Consider the following 17,564-nt stretch of genomic DNA (forward strand, 5'->3'; position numbering starts at 1 on the left):
GTTTGGCCCCACTGGTGCCCACTGTCAACACAAAGACTTGGGGAGGCCCATGAAGCAGTCAATGGGGATGAGGTCTTGCCCCACCGGTGCCTCCCGGGCTCACGGAGAAGCCACATGGGCAAAAAGAGGTGGCACCGGGGCTGAAGGGGGACTCAAAGGCTTGGGGAGGACCCATGATGTGGCCCAATGGCTACTACAGCTCATCTGTGGTAGCCACAGGGACATAGTTTGGTTCCGCTGGCACCCGTTGTCATCACAAAGACTTGGGGATGCCCCATGATGTGGCCATCAGCTACCGTGGCTGTTCCATAGTGGCCACGAGCCCGTGGTTGGCACCCACCATTCAGTAGGAGGGCGGGTAATTTTTTAGGGAGAAAATAATGGCACTAAAACAGACCTTAAAACCCGCGTGTTGATTTTCACCGCCCACCGGTGCCACTGAGTCTGTTTAACTGCCCCTCCTGCTCCGCACCACCATGGTTTGGGGAGGTGGGGGTGGAAACTGCATCGCTGGGCGGGGACAAGAGGGATGGACCCCATCTCCCTCCATCTGTCCATCCAGAGCGTCAAATTCACGGCTGGGGTGGGGTCAAAGTCCTCCAGGTTTCACCCCTGACTGCTCAAACAACCCCAGGGGCTCATCCACGGCCATGGGGGAGCTCCAAAGCCCACCCCTGGGGGAGTTCTGGGGTGACAAAGACACCACCCCCCGCCCCGGGGCACCCTCACGCTGTGTGAGCGGGACCGGCACCTGTAGCCTCAGCGCCTGGCCATGTTGCCAACCCGGCTTCAGGTGGTGGTGGCCCTGGCGGTGGCCCCGGCGGTGGCACGGGGTGGGTGGCAGCAGCATGGCGCTCGAGGAGGGTACGGTGGGAGAAGCCCTTGGTGCAGAGGCGGCACTGGAAGCGCTCGGGGCGGTGGGTGCGCATGTGGACATTGAGGGAGCTCTTCTGGGTGAAGCGTTTGCAGCAGACGCCACACTGGAAGGCACGGACACCCGTGTGGGTCACCATGTGCTTCAGCAGGTAGTCACGGAGTGAGAAGGAGCGCCAGCAAATGGAGCACTGGTGGGGCTTCTCACCTACAGGGAGACAAATGTGTGTCAATGCGGATGGACACGGGTCAGCATGGATGGATAGGGGTCAACACAGACCAACATGGGGCAACATGGATCATTACAGGTCAACGTGGAGCAACACGGGTTGACGGGTCAACATGAGTCAACATGGAGCTACACAGCTTGACTGTCAACACAGATCAATACACGTCAACATGGATAGATATGGGTCAACACGGAGCTACACAGGTTGATGGTTAACATGGATCATTACAGGTCAACGTGGAGCAACATGGGCTGACGGGTCAACACAGGTTGACGGTCAACACGGATCAATACAGGTGAACATGGATGGATACAGGTCAACACAGAGCTACACAGGTTGGTGGTCAACATGGATCATTACAAGTCAGCGTGGAGCAACATGGGCTGACGGGTCAACATGGATCTACACGGAGCTACACAGGTTGACGGTCAACACGGATCAATACAGGTGAACATGGATGGATACAGGTCAACACGGATCAACGTGGAGCAACACGGAGCTACACAGGTTGATGGTCAACATGGAACAACACAGGTTGACAGGGGTCAACATGGATCAGTACAGGTCAACATGGGTCAACACAGCGACATGGAACATCACGAATCAGCGCAGGTCTGCATGGGTTAAAATGGAGCAACATGAAGAAACATGGGTCAGCATAGATCAACAGGGGCCAACGTGGATCAACACAGGTCAAGATGGGTCAACACTGGTCAGCACAGGTCAACATGGATCAATACAGGAACATGGGTCAACATGAGACAAGACAGATCAACATGGTGCAACACATGGATCAGCGCTAGATCAACAGGGATCAACACAGAGTGGCATGGTCACCACACAGTGACATGGGTCTACGTGGGTCAATGTGGAGTGACCACACAGTGACACGGGTCGATGCGGAGTGACGTGGGTCACCACACAGTGACATGGGTCTATGGGTGTCACCACACAGTGACATGGGTCAACACAGAGTGATGTGGGTCACCACACAGTGACATGAGTCTGTGTGGGTCAACATGGAGTGATGTGGGTCACCACACAGTGACATGGGTCTACGTGGGTCAACGTGATGTGGGTCACCACACAGTGACATGGGTCAATGTGGAATGACCCCACAGTGACATGGGTCAACATGGAGTGACATGGGTCACCACACAGTGACATGGGTCAACGTGGAGTGACCATGCAGTGACATGGGTCTACATGGAGCGACGGGGGTCAACATGGAGTGACATGGGTCTATGTGGGTATCACCACACAGGGACATAGGTCTACATGGGTCAACATGGAGTGAAATGGGTCAATGCGGAGTGACGTGGGTCTACACAGGCCAACACAGAGTGATGCAGGTCAACATGGCTCACATGGAGCAACCAGGTCAACATGGCTCAACACAGCAACATACATCAACATGGACTGACACGGGGCCACATGGGTCAACACGGGTCCCTGTTCCATCCCTGTCCCCATCCCTCCACACCGCAGCATCACTGCATCCCTGCTCCCCCCGCCCTCACCATCCCCACAATGATCACATCCCCGCTCCGTCCCCGCACCGCCCGCTGCCGCGTTCCCTCACCGGAGTGGATGAACATGTGTTTGGTGTAGTTCTTGCGGGAGCTGAAGGTCTTCTGGCAGTGACCGCATTGGTAGGAAGGCTCAGAGCACCGCGAGGGGCCAGGCTGGGGCACCTCAGGGACGGGGGGGATGCCGCCCACTCCTGCACCCCCCTCGTACAGTGGCGGTGGCGGCACGAAGCCAAACCCGTTGCCCCCCGTCGCTGCCTTGGTCCCGAATGCCGGTGCCCGCCCTGGCGCCTCCAGGCTGCAGTCGGGTCCGAACTTGGCCGTGTCCTCGCCAGGCCATGGGGGCAGGAAAGCGTCGGCGAAGACCTCGGGAGCGCCAAAAAACGGCGGCTCCTCGGCGGCGAAGGGTGGCGGGGCAAAGCCTTCTTCACCACCACCAGTACCCTCACCTTCCTCCTCCTCCTCCTCCTCCTTCACCGGCAGCTGGAGCCGCAGCGGTTGGCGTTGCTTGCGGCTGTGGCAGCTCGGCGCCGGCTCCGCTGGCCCGAAGCGGATGTCGGGCTCCGGTAACGGTGGCGGTGGTGGCGGTAGTGACTTGTGGCAGGGGTCAGTGGGCTCGGGGCGGGGGGGGGCGGGTGGGGGGCAGCACCTTGGGCCCACGGCTCTGGGAGATGATCTGGGTGCACTCATCGATGACGGTTTTGATCTGGAGGATGGAGGCGGCGGTAAGGATCTGCAGAGCTTCCGACTGCGCCACCACCAAGCAACCGCTGTACATGAACTCCACCAACTGCCGCACGGCACCGCTGGGGACAACGGGGGGCACCTCAATGGCCGAGTGACCCAAAAGGAGTTTGTCATGGAAAAACGGGCTCCCGGCGGCCAGGACACAGCGGTGGGCCCGTAGGGTGGCCTCGCGGATGCGGACAGTGACGTCGCAGAAGTGACCGCCCAAGCGTTGCCCGTTGAGGGTCTCCAAGAGGGAACGGCTGAAGTTCTGGAGATGGATATAGTGAACAGCCTCCGCCATGGCGGCACCGTGGGGACCCCAGCGTGGGCAGTGAGGTACCTGGGGAAGGAGGAACAGGGGTTGGGGACATCGTCTGGGGTGACACCAGGGTTTGGGGACATCAAGATGGGATGGAGGTGCCACGAGGACATCACCAGGGCTTGGGGATGCCACTGAGGGCATTGCCAGGAGGGGTTAAGGACATGACTGGGGACATCAGGATGGGATGGACATGGCACATGGATGTCTCCAGGGGTTGGAGACATCAAGATGGGATGGAGATGCCATCAGTGGTGTCCCCAAGCCCTGGTGGCATCACCAGGAGGGGTTAAGGACACGGCTGGGGGCATCAATGTAGGGTGGAGATGGCACCAGGATGGCACCAGGGGTCGGGGATATTGTATAGGGTGGTACAGGGATTGGGGACATTGTATAGGGTCACCAGGGGTTGGGGACATTAAGATGGGATGGAGGTGCCACCAGGACATCACCAGGGCTTGGGGATGCCACTGAGGGCATCCCCAGGAGGGGTTAAGGACACGGCTGGGGACATCAAGATGGGATGGACATGGCACCAGGGTGTCACCAGAGATTGGGGACATTGAGATGGGATGGAGGTGCCCTCAGTGATGTCCCCAAGCCTGGTGGCATCATCAGGAGGGGTTAAGGACATGGCTGGTGACATCAGTGTGGGGTGCAGATGCCACCAGGACCTGGAGACACCTTGTGGATGTCAACCATGGGGTGGGGGCACCTTGTGGGATGTCACCGAGCACTGGGGGCACATTATGGGAAATCACCAAGGGCTGGGGACACCTTGTGGGACATCACCAGGAAGGTGGGGACACATTATGGGATGTCACCAGGGTCTGGGGACACCTTGTGGATGTAACCATGGGGTGGGGGCACATTATGGGATGTCACCAAGGGCTGGGGACACTTTGTGGGACATCACCAGGGGGGTGGGGACACATGGGATGTCACCAAGGGCTAGGGACACCTTATGGGATGTCACCATGGGGTAGGGACACATTATGAGATGTCACCAGGGGCTGGGCATACCTTATGGATGTCACCAAGGGTTGGGGGCACATTATGGGATGTCGCCAAGGGCTGGGGACAGCGCTGATGACATCACGGGGCCTTGGGGACACATGCCAGGGGAGTCACCGGGGGTCGGGGACACCTTAGGGGACGTCACCGGGGTGTGGCGACACGGCGGGGCCATCCCCCACCCCACCCCCCTACCCCCATCCCGGCCCCAGGCGACCGGCCCCTCCCCCCTCAGGGACCCAGGCACGCGGGGGGCGGGGCGGGGGCGGGGCCGTACTCACCTCCGCGCCCGCCGGAACCGCCGCCGGCCCCGACACCCGGAAGTGCCTCTGCCACCGCTTCCGGTGGCTCCCCCCGATTTAACGTCACTTCCGGCCCCGCCAGTCCGGAGGGGACGGAGCGGAAGTGAGCGGCGACCATAGAGAGGGGCGCGGCGCTGTCCTCTCGCCGCCCCCCTACCATAGAGACTAGGCGGGAGCGGCTGCGCCCCGCGGGGTCCCCTATAGACCCCCATAGGGACCCCCCCGGGGCCGGGATCCCCTATAGGGACCCCCCTGGGGGTAGTATCCCATATAGACTCCCGTAGGGACCCCCCTGGGGTTGGGATCCCCTATAGACCCCCATAGGGACCCCTCGGGGGCGGGATACCCCATAGGCCCCCGTACGGACACCCTCAGGGGCGCGATCCCCTATAGACCTCCATAGGGAGCTCCCTGGGGCCGGGATCCCCTATAGACCTCCATAGGGAGCTCCCTGGGGCCGGGATCCCCTGTAGGCCCTCATAGGGACCCTGCCGGGGGTGGGGATCCCCTATAGGGCCGCCCCCAAGGATCGGGATCCCATAGAGACCCTCCAGAGGCGGGATCCCCTATAGGGACCCCCTCGGGGGTAGGATCCTCTATAGACCCCGAAAGGAAACGCCTCTGGGGCCAGGATCCCCTGTAGAGCCTCATAGGGACCCCCCAGGAGTGGGATCTCCTATAAAACCCCATAGGGACCCCCCGGGGCCAGGATCCCCTGTAGATCCCCATAGGGACCCCTCCACAGATGGGATCCCCTATGGACCCCCATAGGGACCCCCCCAGGGGCGGGATCCCCTATAGACCTCCATAGGGAACCCCCAGGGGCGGGATCCCCTGTAGATCCCTATAGGGACCCCCCTGGGGCCAAGAACCCCTGTAGACCCCCATAGGGACTCTCCCGGGGGTGGGATCCCCTATAGACCCCATGGGGAGTCTCGCAAGATTGGGATCACCTATAGACCCCATAGGGACCCCTGTAGTGCTGTGATCCCCTATAGACCCCCTTCAGGATCCCCATAGATCCCTATAGACACCCATCAGGACCCCCACTGGGCTTCAGTCCCCTCTAGACCCTGGTATGGCTGCAGACTCCTATAGACCCCCATAGGGTCTAAAGTGCTATAGACCTTCAAAGAGATCCTCATAGGACTGGGATCCCCTATAGAGCTCCATAGCTCAGCAGGGGCAGGATTCCCTATTTCCCCCCCTCGCCCCGCCCACCCCCCCGGATCCCTATACGACTAGCACCCTCTATAGACCCCGGGATCACCATGAGGTCTGGACTCTATGGATTGCACAGAGATGATCTGGGGATTCCCTATGGGAATCTTTATAGGACCAGGATCCCCTATAGATACTCCCCCCAGGGATCCCTATAGACCCAGCATCCTCTATAGACCCCTATAGAAATCTCTACGGGCTCAGGGATCTCCTATAGACCCCCCCTCCAGGCATCCCTATAGGGCTGGTATCCTCTATAGACCCCTATAGGGTTCTCAATGAGCTCAAGGATCCCCTATAGACCCCTCCCAGGGTTCCCTATAGGGCCCCTATAGCGCTCCCGTAGGGGCCGTTGGTGATGTCACAGCCCATTGGGAGTGTGGTGGCACTTCTGGGTTGGCCCCTGACATCACGTCATGCAATAGTGACATCACTTCCTGCTCTGGTGATGACCTCACTGCTTGGGCTGGGCCCATCATGCATCCTGGTAAGTTGATGACATCATTTCCTGGGCCCTTGGTGATGTCAGAGGTTGGTTGGGGTCAGGGATAATTCTCTACGAGTGATGTCACTTGCCTGCTGGTGATGTCACTTCCGGGCCCTGGCGCAGTGGGAACTTGTCACGTTGGCTCCCTTCTGTCTCCGACGTCATCCATTGCCCGGTGGTGACGTCACAGCCATGTCAGAGCCCCGCGCTCTGCAATGCAGTACTCACTATCCCGCAAGCAAGTGCTGTCCTGTGTGACGGTGACACATGTTGGCCTGTGTTGCTCCCTGTTGACCCATGTCAGTCCGTGTTGGCCCACATTGATGTGTTGCCCCTTGTTGACCCCTGTCAGTCTGTGTTGGCCCACGTTGACCTGTATTACTCCTTCTTGACTCATGTCAGTCCATGTTGGCCCATGTTGGCCCGCATTGATGTGTCACCTCTTGTTGACCCGTGTCAGTCTGTGTTGGCCCGTGTTGACCTATGTCACTCTTTGTTGACTCCTGTCAGTCCATGTTGGCCCATGTTTGCCTGCATTGACCTGTGTTACTCCCTGTTGACCCATGTCAGTCCATGTTGGCCTGCGTTGATGTGTCTCCCCTTGTTGACTCGTGTCATTCTGTGTTGGCCCATGTTGATGTGTCATCCCTTGTTCACTCATGTCAGTCCATGTTGGCCCATGTTGACCTGTGTCACTCCCTGTTGACCCATGTCAGTCTATGTTGGCCCATGTTGGCCTGTGTTGATGTGTCACTCCTTGTTGACCTGTGTCAGTTTGTGTTGGCCCGTGTTGGCCCACATTGACCTGTGTCACCCCTTGTTGACCCCTGTCAGTCCGTGTTGGCCCATGTTGGCCCTTGTTGATGTGTCACTCCCTGTTGACCCATGTCAGTCCATGTTGGCCCACATTGATGTGTCGCCCCTTGTTAACCCCTGTCAGTCTGTGTTGGCCCATGTTGGCTCACATTGACCTGTGTCACTCCTTGTTGACCCCTGTCAGTCCATGTTGACCAGTGTTTCTTGACCCGTGTTGACCCACACTGATCCATGTTGCTCCATGCTGACCTGTGTCACCCTGTGTTGCTCCATTTTGACCCATGTTGTCCCCTGCCACTGCTCCGTGTTGTCCTGTGCCACACCATGTTGACTCGTGTCAGTCTGTGTTGGCCGGTGTTGATGCAGTCTTGAACCTTGTTGACCCATGTTTGTTGACCCATATTGGACCATGTTGATCTGTGTTGACCCACGCTCATCTCTGCTGCTTTTTATTGGTGACCCGCGTTGAAATGTGTTGACCCGCATTGATCTATGTTGACCTGTGTTGACCCATGTTGATCCATGCGGACCCATGTCACACTCTGTTCATCCATTTTGACCCATGTAGACCTGTGCTGACTCATGTCATGATGCTGACCCGTGTTGATTTGTTGATCCACGTTGATCCCAGTTGACCTGTGTTGACACGTGTTGACACGTGTCATCCCATGTTCCTCCGCTCTCACATGTGATGACATCACTCTGTACAGATTCCCTTTTGTATGACACAGTGCACCACCACCACCACCACCCCCCGGTGCAGGGGGTAACCCCCATGAAGGTTCCTACAACACCTCCATCCCTTGGGGGGGGGAGGGGGGACACCCACATTTTTGGGTGCCCCAGGGAGGTGCCCAGATGCCTTTGGGTTCCTAAGGGTGGTGTCCCTCTGAGTCCCTCCGGCAAAGGCGGGTGACAATGCTCAAGGGTTGGAGCTGGTGGAGCTGAACTGATCTGGGACATCTGAGTGCCCCCAGGGGCATCGGGGGCGGGCTCCACGCCCTGTGGGTAGAGCCTGAGGGGGGGGGGGAGGGGCCCACACCCCTGGGTCCTCCCGTGCCCGCGGCCTGGGTGGCACAAGGAGTTCCCGGCCATCGGTCACCCGTGTCCCACAGGCCTGGGCTCGGCATCACCAGGACGGACGTGCAGGAGGTGAGGGGACCCAGGCGTCCGGGCAGCAGCCCCCCTCCCGCCCCCCCCCCCCCCCCCCCGTTCCCCCCCCAAAAAAGGGACTCAGGACATCAGCAGCTGTTGGGGGGACCCAGGCATCCCAGCACCCCTCCCCCCCATTGCTGTGTTGAGGAACTATGTCCCCCCTCTACCAGGGACCCCCCCCCATCTTGTCCCCCCCCAAAAGAAATAAAGGGACCCAGGCGTCCCAGCATCCCTGCCCCCCCTCATTGCTGTGTTGAGGAACTAGGTGCCCCCTCTGTCAGGGGACCCTCCCTCTTGCCCCTTCCCCAGCAAGGGACCCAGGTATCTGGGCTGCCACTGCTTTACTGGGGGGGAGGGTGTGTTTACTGGGGGGTCTCCCCACAGTCTGTGTTGTTCCAGGCCCCCCCCCCCTCAGTTTGTGCCATGGTGGACGAGGGGGACAGGGGACAATGTGGGCCCCCCCGGCTGGCACAGGTGAGTGGGACCCAGGGGTCTGGGGCAGGGGGAACCTAGGGGTCTGGAGGGGGGACACCCAGAGGTCTGGGAGGGGGACACCCAGGGGTCTAGCGGGGGGGACACCCAGGGGTCTAGCGGGGGGACACCCAGAGGTCTGGAGGGGGGCAGGTGCTTGGGGGGACACCCAGGGATCTGGGGGGACACACCCAGAGGTCTGGGAGGGTGGAGCAGGTGCTGGGGGGGGGGGGGGTGCAGGGGTCCTGAGGGGGACACCCAGGGATCTGGGAAGCCTCAGCACCCCAATATGGGGGGACGGGACTCAGGGGTGTGGGGGAGGGGGGGAATCCAGGTTTTTTGGGGAACCCCCACCTAGGGGACCCAGGCATTGGGGCTCCCCTCCCCGGGACCCAGGCGTGCAGGCGCCCCCTCCCCCGGCCTCACTGGCCCCTGGCCAGACCCGAGACTGGAATTAGGGCACGGGGCGGGGAAAAGGGAGCCCAGGCGCCCAGGAGCCCTCGGCTCCCCTCCCCCACACCGTGGGAAGGGACCCGGGAATCTGGACATCCACACACACACACACTTATCCCCCCTCTCCCCGAGGGCACCCTGTGTGTGGGGTATGCCCACATCTCCCCCACCTATGGGACTCTAAGGGGATCCCCCTGGGTGCCTGGGACCCCCCTCGGTGCCTGGGATCCCCCCTGAGCACCTGGGGATCCCCCTTGAGCGTCTGGGACCCCCCTGGGTGCCTGGGGATCCCCCCTGGGTGGCTGGGACCCCCCTGGGCGCCTGGGGATCCCCCCTGGGTGCCTGGGACCCCTCTCTGGGCACAGGGGACCTCTCCCTGGACACTGGGGGATTCCCCCCCCTATGCCGGGGTCCTCTCTGTTGTCACCCCCCTGGTGTCCCCCTCCCAGGCACAGTACCGCAGGCACCTGGAGGAGGAGCTTCGGGACCTGAGCAGCCAGGTGGGTGGGGCCATGGGGGGGCGTGGCGAGCTCCTGTCAGTCACAGACCCACCCCTTGGGGGCTCACAAGGATGCCAGTCATGGCAATGGGCGGGGCTTGGAGGTGTCAGTCATGTGGGTGGGTGGGGTGGGTGGTTGGCTGTTATTGTGGGCGGGGCATGGAGCTGTCCATCACCCAATGGGCGGAACATAGAGTTGTCTGTCACCCAATGGGTGGGGCAATGAACTGTCTGTCACCCAGTGGGCGGGGCATAGAGCTGCCCATCACCCAATGGGCAGGACAATGAGCTGTCTGTCACCCAGTGGGCGGGGCATAGAGCTGCCCATCACCCAATGGGTGGGGCATGGATCTGTCCATCATCCAAGGGGCGGAGCACAGGGCTGTCCATCACCCTATTGGGCGGGACATGGGACTGTCACTCACAGCCTGGTCCCACCCCTGACAGGTGGCAGCACTGGGGCGGAGCCTGGCAGCGGAGAGGGGGCGTGGCCTAGCAGCAGGCGGGGCCCTGCGGGCACTGGAAATCGCAGTGGGTGGAGCCCAGGCCCGGGTGGGCGGAGCTTATCGGGCACGAGACCGGGCCTATGAGCGCTTGCGCCAGCAGCAGGTGGGTGGGGCCACGACTGGGGAGGGGGCAGAGCCTCTGATGAGATTGATGGTGGTGTGGTTAGAGGGGGTGTGGCCTATGATGAAGGCAGGGCTTAGTGGAGTGGGTGGGGCCTGTTGGGTGGGTGTGGCCATTCCAGGCCCTGTGGGTGTGGTCCTCACACAGCCCCTCCCACAGGAGGCGGGGCATATGCTGTGGGCAGAGCTGGAGGCAGCTCGTGCTGCCCGAGCAGGGGTGGAGCTCCGGGCGCAGGAGGCGGAGTTACAGTGTCGTGCCAAGGAGGCACAGCTGGAGCAGCTGCGGCAGGTGGGTGGGGCTAAGGCAAGGGGCGGGGCTAAAATTAGGGAGGGGCTAATATAAGGTGGGGCTAAGTGGGGCGGAGCTAAGGAAGACAAAGGGCGGGGCCAAGGTGAAGGGAGGGGCTAAGGAACAATGGGGCAGGGCTAATGGGCATGGGGCGGGGCTAAGTGCAATGGACGAGGCTATGGAAACTAGGAGCGCATCTGTTGGACATGTTGGCAGGGGTAAAAGTCAGAAGGGCGGGGCTAAGGATCAATGGGGTGGGGCTATGTGAATGGACAGGGTGCTGGGTATGGTGGGAGGGGCTTCTTGCGCGGGTGGGTGTGTCCATCCCGGCCCCCCTCCCAGGCAGTGGAAGCAGCCCAGCATGCCCGGCGGCGGGTCGAGCAGGAGCGGGATGACATGGCTGCCCACGTGCCCCGCCCACCCAGCCCCACGTAAGTGCCTGCCCCTCCCTTGCCACGCCCACTCCCTGGCCACACCCACAAACCTATATATGTCTATAGGGCACCCCTGTGGTACGTCCCCTATAGCCTCCAGGGTGGGTCCCTTATGGCTCCCATGGTGTGTCCCCTATAGCCCCCATGGGGTGTCCCCTCTATAGCCCATACACTGTGTCCTCTATAGGCCCCATAGTGCATTCCCTATAGCCCCCACTGTATGTCCCTTATAGCCCCCACGGTGTGTCCCCTATAGCCCCCACGGTGTGTCCCCTATAGCTCCCACAGCGTGTCCCCTATAGCCCCCAGAGCGTATCTGCTATATTCCCCACAGCACAGCCCCTGTAGCCCCTCCCCACCTGGCACATCCCCCGTAGCCCCCCATGGTCCCCATCCCCCCTCGGTGTCCCCCCGCAGCCCCTATAGCCTCTATGGGTGCAGGGGGGGCCGGGACCCTGCAGGGCTGCAGGCAGCGCTGGACGAGCTGCGGGAGCACAACCAAGTGCTGCAGCAGCGCCTGCAGCAGCGCCAGGCCCAGGTCAGTGCCTATAGGGGCCATGGCGGGGGGAACCTATGGGGGGCACCTATGGGGGGCAGCTATGGGGGATGTATGGGGGGCAGGGGAGCACCGATGGGGCATGTGGGGTACCTAGAGGGAGGCTGGGGCGGGGGTTGGGCACACCTGTGGACATGGCGGGGGACATATGGAGGATGTATAGGGGGGAGGTATGGGGGTGTGAAGGCACCTATGTGCGACATGGTAGGGGGACCTGTGGGGGGGGTATGGGGGGAACATGGAGGGGGCATGGGGGGCACCTGAGGGGACAAGGGGGGGACATATAGGGCTATGCAGGGGGCAGATGGGAGGGATATGAGGGCACCTATGGGAGCACTAAGGTGGGATGTATGGGGGCACCTATGGGCACAGGGAGGGGGCACCTGTGGGGTGTGAGGGTGCCTATGTATGTATGGATGAGGGGGTACGTATGGAGGGATGGATGCATGGGGTGGGATGGGGAGGGGCCACAGGTCACCTATAGGGGCAGAGGGAGCACCTATGGGTGCTGTGGGTGCTGACCTCCCCCATGGGTGCAGGTGGAGGAGCTGCGGCAGGCGCTGGCAGCGGCAGGGGCGCAGGCGCGGGAGGCAGCGCGGGCGCGGGACCAGCTGGAGCAGGAGCAGCGGGTGCTGCGGGAGCGGCTGCAGCACCCTGGGGTGCCCCACGGCCCCACCGAGGCCACTCTGCGTGCCCGCTGCCTGCACCTCCAGGAGCTCCTGCACCGTGAGGCCGGGTGAGCCAGGGACCCAGGGTGGGACTGGGTGGCCCCAGGGGTGTCCAAGGTGGTCCCAGGTGGGTCCTGGGTGGCCCCAAGGTGGTCTTGGGTGACCCCAGGGTGGTCCAAGATGGTCCCAGGGTGGCCTTGGGTAGCTACAGGGTGGTCAAGATGGTCTCAGAGTTGTCCTGAGTGATCCCAGGGTGGTCCAGATAGTGCCAAGATGATCCCAGGGTGGTCTTGGGTGACTGCAGGGTGGCCCCAGGGTGGCCAAGATGGTCCCTGGGTGGCCCCAGGGTGGTCCAGATGGTCTCAGAGTGGTCTCAGGTGACCCCAGGGTGGTCTTGGGTGACCACAGGATGGTCCAGATAGTCCTAAAATGGTCCCAGGTTGGTCCTGGGTGATCCCAGGGTGGTCCAGACAGTCCTAAGATGATCCCAGGGTGGTCCTGGGTGGCCCCAGGGTGGTCCAAATGGTCTCAGAGTGGTCCTGGGTGACCCCAGGGTGGTCTTGGGTTGCTACAGGGTGGCCCAGGGTGGCTGAGATGGTCTCAGGGCAGTCTTGGGTGACACCAGGGTGGTCTTGGGTGGCCCCAGGGTGGTCCAGATGGTCTCAGAGTGGTCCAGGGTGAGCCCAGGGTGGCCAAGATGGTCCCAGGGTGGTCTTGGGTGGCCCCAAGTTTGTCCCAGTATTCCCACAGCACTCCCAAGGTACCCCCATGGCTTCCCCACGGGTGCTGCTGGATGCCTTGGGGCACCCCATGGGTGCTATGGGGTGACATGGGGCACCCACACATGCTGTGGGGTGACAGCAGGTCCCATGCCCCGCCCCCCCCCACACCATGTGACCTGGGCTGCCCATGGGTGCGGGGCGTGAGGTGGCACCGGGCTGGGGGGTGGGTGCCGTGGGTCACCCCATGGATGCTGTGGGGTGATGTGGGGCACCCACGGGTGCAGGGTGTGCGGGGGTGGGTGCCGTGGGTCACCCCACAGATGCCGTGGGGTGACGTGGGGCACCCATGGGTGCAGGGCGCGGGCGGCACTGAGCCGGGCAGCGCGGGCAGCGGGGCGACGGCTGCGGGTGCTGATGATGGAGGTGGAGGAGCAGCGGCTGCGGGGGGAGCGGTACCGCCTGCAGGTGGGGGGATGTCTGTCACCCTTGGGTGACGTCACGGGGGGGTGACATCATGGAGGGGGGGATGACGTCACATGTATGGGTCCCATGGGGGCCCTGGCCAGGGGGGAGGAGGGTGGTGTGGAGGCGTGTCACCCCATGTCATCCTGTGCCACCCCATGACCCCAGAGCCCCCATGTCCTCGGTGTCCCCGTGTATCCTCATGTCCCCATGTCCCCCGTGTTCATGTCATCCGGCCCCATGTCCCTGTGTCCCTGTGTCCCCATACCCCCTGTCCCCATGTCCTTGTGTCCCCCTGTCCCCATGTCTTTGTGTCCCCACACTCCATGTCCCTGTGTCCCCACACAATGTGTCCCTCTGTCCTCGTGCTTGTGTCCCTACACCATGTCACCGTGTCCCCACATGACATGTCCCCCCCAACCCTGTACCACATGTCCCCCTGTCCCCACGCCCCATGTCTCCATGTCCCCTCGTCCCCATACCACGTCCCCATGTCCTTGTATCCCTGTGTCCCCATGCCCTGTGTCCCCATGTCCTTGTATCCTCACGGATGTCCCCATGTCCCCATGCCCTGTGTCCCCGTGTCCCCAAACCTCATACTCCCATGTCCTTGCATCCCCATGTCCCCATGCCCCGTGTCCCTGCATCCCATGTCCCCATACCCCCATGCCCTGCGTCCCCGCATCCCCATGCCTGGTGTCCACATGCCCCGTGTCCCATGTCCCTGCATCCCCATGCCCTATGTCCCCACATCCCCGTGCCCCGTGTCCTTGCATAACCATGCCCTGTGTCCTGTGTCCCTGCATCCCCATGCCCCATGTCCCCGTGTCCCATGTCTCCATGCCCCATGCCCTCTGTCCTTGCATCCCCATGCCCCGTGCCCTGTGTCTCTGTGTCCCCATGCCCCCATGTCCCCACATCCCCATGCCCCATGTCCCATGTCCCCACGACCCATGTCCCCATGCCCCATGTCTCTGCATCCCCATGCCCTGTGTCCCCTTGTCCCCATGCCCCATGTCCCCATGTCCCCACATCCCCATGCCCTGTGTCCTTGCATCCCCATGTCCCATGTCCCCGTGTCCCCATGCCCTATGTCCCATGTCCCGTGTCCCATGACCCTATGTCCCCACATCCCCATGCCCCATGTCCGATGCCCTATGCCTCTGTGTCCCCATGCCCCCACGTCCCTATGTCCTGTGTTCCCACATCCCCATGCCCCATGTCCCCACGTCCCCACGACCCGTGTCCCCATGCCCCATGTCCCCATGTCCCACACCCCGTGCCTTGTGTCCCCACAGGCGCAGGCCAGCGAAGCACTGGGGCGGGCGCTGGGGGAGCGGATGGCTGCGGTGGCCGCTGGGACAGCGCGTGCCCAGGCCCAGGGCCACTGCCTGCGTCGAGCGCTTGAGGCTGTTGGGGATGGGGCCGCGGCCACTGCACGCCATGTGGCCGCCCTGCGGGCTCGCCTCAGGTGGGGACTGGCAATGCCCCTCCATGGGCGCCTATAGCAACCTAGAGCCTCCTTATAGCCCCTGTGGGTCTCTAGGGGTCTCTATGGGCCCCTATAGCACCCTATGGGCTCCTTATAGACCTCTATGGGCCCCTAGGGCTCTCTATGGGACCCTATAGCACCCTATGGGCTCCTTACAGACCTCTTTGTTCATCTAGGACTCGCTAGGGCTCTCTATGGGTCCCTGTACCACCCTATGGGCTCCTTATAGCACTATATGGGCCTCTAGGGCTTTCTGTGGGCCCCTATACAACTCTATGGGCTCCTTATACACCCCTGTGGCCCTCTAGAGCTTTCTATGAGCCCCTGTAGCACCCTATGGGCTCCTTATAGACCCCTATCCCCCTCTAGGGCTCTCTATGCGTCTGTATAGCACCGTATGGGCTCCTTATAGCCCCCTGTGACCCTCTAGGGGTATCTATGCACCCCTATAGCACCCTATGGGCTCCTAATAGCCTAGGACCTATGGGTCCCTATGCTTCCCTGTAGCAACCTATAGATTCCTTTTAGTCCACCTATATGCCCAGCTATGAGCCCCTATAGCTCCCTATGCATCCCTGTATTACCCTATAGCTTTCTATAGTTTATTTATAGCTCTCTTGTAGCTCCCCCCTCGTGGGCCCCTATAGCTCCCTTTGAGCCCCTATAGCCCTCCTATAGCACCTTATAGTCCCCCTGTTTTCCCCCACAGCACCTCTATAGGTCCCTCTGTAACCCCCTATGGGCTCCTATCACCACCTGTAGTACCCTATATCCCTCCCATGGGTACCTATAGCCCCTCCAGCACCCTCTCACTCCCTCTGTGCCCCTATAGCACTCCATAGCACCCTATAGCTTCCCATTGCAGCACTACAACCTTGTTGCAGCACCCTTAGAGCATTCTATATGCCCCATAGCAGCTTATAGCCACCATAGGCCTCTACAGCACCCTATAGCCCCTGTAGTCCCCTATAGATGCCCATGCCCCCCAGTAGTACCCTGTAGCCCCCCCAGACCCCTATAAACACCCATGCCCCCTAGTAGTACCCTACAGATCCCTATAGCACCCTATAGCCCCCCCATGGCCTCTAGTAGCACCCTACAGCACCCTATAGTTCCCTATGGGTCTGAGAGGGGCTGTATGGGGCCAGGGGGATTATGGGATAGTGGGGGCTTCTGGGGGTCTGTATGGGGGATTATGGGATAGTAGGGGGCTCTGGGGGGCTCTATAGGGTACTGTGGGATAGTGGGGGCATCCAGGAGGCTGTATGGGGGATTATGGGATAGTAGGGGGCTCTGGGGAGGTATATGGGGGGTTATGGGATAGTGGGGACTCTCAAGGGGGCTGTATGGGGGACTATGGGATAGTGGGGGGGCTCTGCGGGTCTGTATGGGGGATTATGGGGTAGTGGGGGGCTCTGGGGAAGTATGTGGGGAATTATGGGATAGTGAGGGGCTCTGGGGGGGCTGTATGGGGGATTATGGAATAGTGGGGTGTTCTGGGGGTGTGTATAGGGTACTATGGGATAGTGGGGGCTCTGGGGAGAGTATATGGGCTACTTTGGGATAGTGGGGGGCTCTGGAGAGGTATGTGGGGGATTATGGGATAGTGGGGGCTCTCAGGGGGGCTGTATGGGGTACTATGGGATAGTGGGGGGCTCGGGGGGGGCTGTATGGGGGATTATGGGGTAGTGGGCTCTGGGGGGGTGTATGGAGTACTATGGGATAGTGGGGGCATCCAGGGGGCTGTATGGGGGATTATGGGATAAAGGGGGTTTCTGGGGGGGCTGTATGGGCTAGTGGGGGGCTCTGGGGGGCGCCACCGTGACCCCTCCTGGGCCACCCCCAGGTGCGACCCACTGACGCTGTCCCGCACGGTGCGCCGCATGCTGCGGGAGGAGGACGAGGACAGCGAGGACAGCGAGGACAGCGAGTCCTCACCCTGGACCCTCCGGGAGCTCCTCGAAACCCCCCTGGGTTCATGGGGGGGTCTCGAAACTGCCCCCAAGGAGCCCCACCAGAGGGCTGCTGGTCCGGGGGGTGGCCTGGAAACTGCCCCCAGCACTGGGGGGGACCCTTGAAACCACCTCTGGGGGCCCAGCCCTGGAAGTGCCTCCGGGGGTCCCCAAGGAGCAGGGGCGGGGCTTATTGGGGCGGGGTATATTGTGGCCGGGCCTGCTCATACTCATTAAAGTACCTTCAAGATGGATCTGCCCCTGA

General features: G+C 61.7%; 2 protein-coding genes across 4 annotated transcripts; one reads left to right on the top strand and one right to left on the bottom strand.

Moving 5' to 3' along the window:
* Positions 1-566: 566 nt before the first annotated feature.
* ZBTB45 (zinc finger and BTB domain containing 45) lies at positions 567-3,662 on the bottom strand. The gene is given in 3 exon segments (XM_027780481.2): positions 567-1,081; positions 2,686-3,254; positions 3,256-3,662. Coding segments are annotated over 3 exon segments (1,332 nt in total). The 3' UTR covers positions 567-725.
* LOC114010950 (myosin-11-like) lies at positions 3,611-17,553 on the top strand. 3 transcript variants are annotated; one of them, XM_055808670.1, is made up of 12 exons: positions 3,611-3,697; positions 6,643-8,672; positions 9,075-9,149; positions 10,049-10,099; positions 10,546-10,707; positions 10,885-11,013; positions 11,356-11,444; positions 11,889-11,985; positions 12,543-12,739; positions 13,750-13,858; positions 15,154-15,326; positions 17,194-17,553. In XM_055808670.1, the coding sequence occupies exons 3-12, from the start codon at positions 9,099-9,101 to the stop codon at positions 17,423-17,425; spliced, it is 1,290 nt and encodes a 429-aa protein (XP_055664645.1). In that variant the 5' UTR covers positions 3,611-3,697; positions 6,643-8,672; positions 9,075-9,098; the 3' UTR covers positions 17,426-17,553. The 3 variants fall into 3 exon arrangements, with proteins under 3 accessions (XP_055664645.1, XP_055664646.1, XP_055664644.1); XM_055808671.1 differs by lacking the exons at positions 3,611-3,697; positions 10,885-11,013 and having other exon boundaries at positions 6,265-8,672; XM_055808669.1 differs by lacking the exons at positions 3,611-3,697; positions 6,643-8,672 and having other exon boundaries at positions 8,879-9,149.
* Positions 17,554-17,564: the final 11 nt, after the last annotated feature.

Source organism: Falco peregrinus, chromosome 6 (assembly GCF_023634155.1).
Source record: "Falco peregrinus isolate bFalPer1 chromosome 6, bFalPer1.pri, whole genome shotgun sequence".
NCBI classification, from domain to species: Eukaryota; Metazoa; Chordata; class Aves; order Falconiformes; family Falconidae; genus Falco; species Falco peregrinus.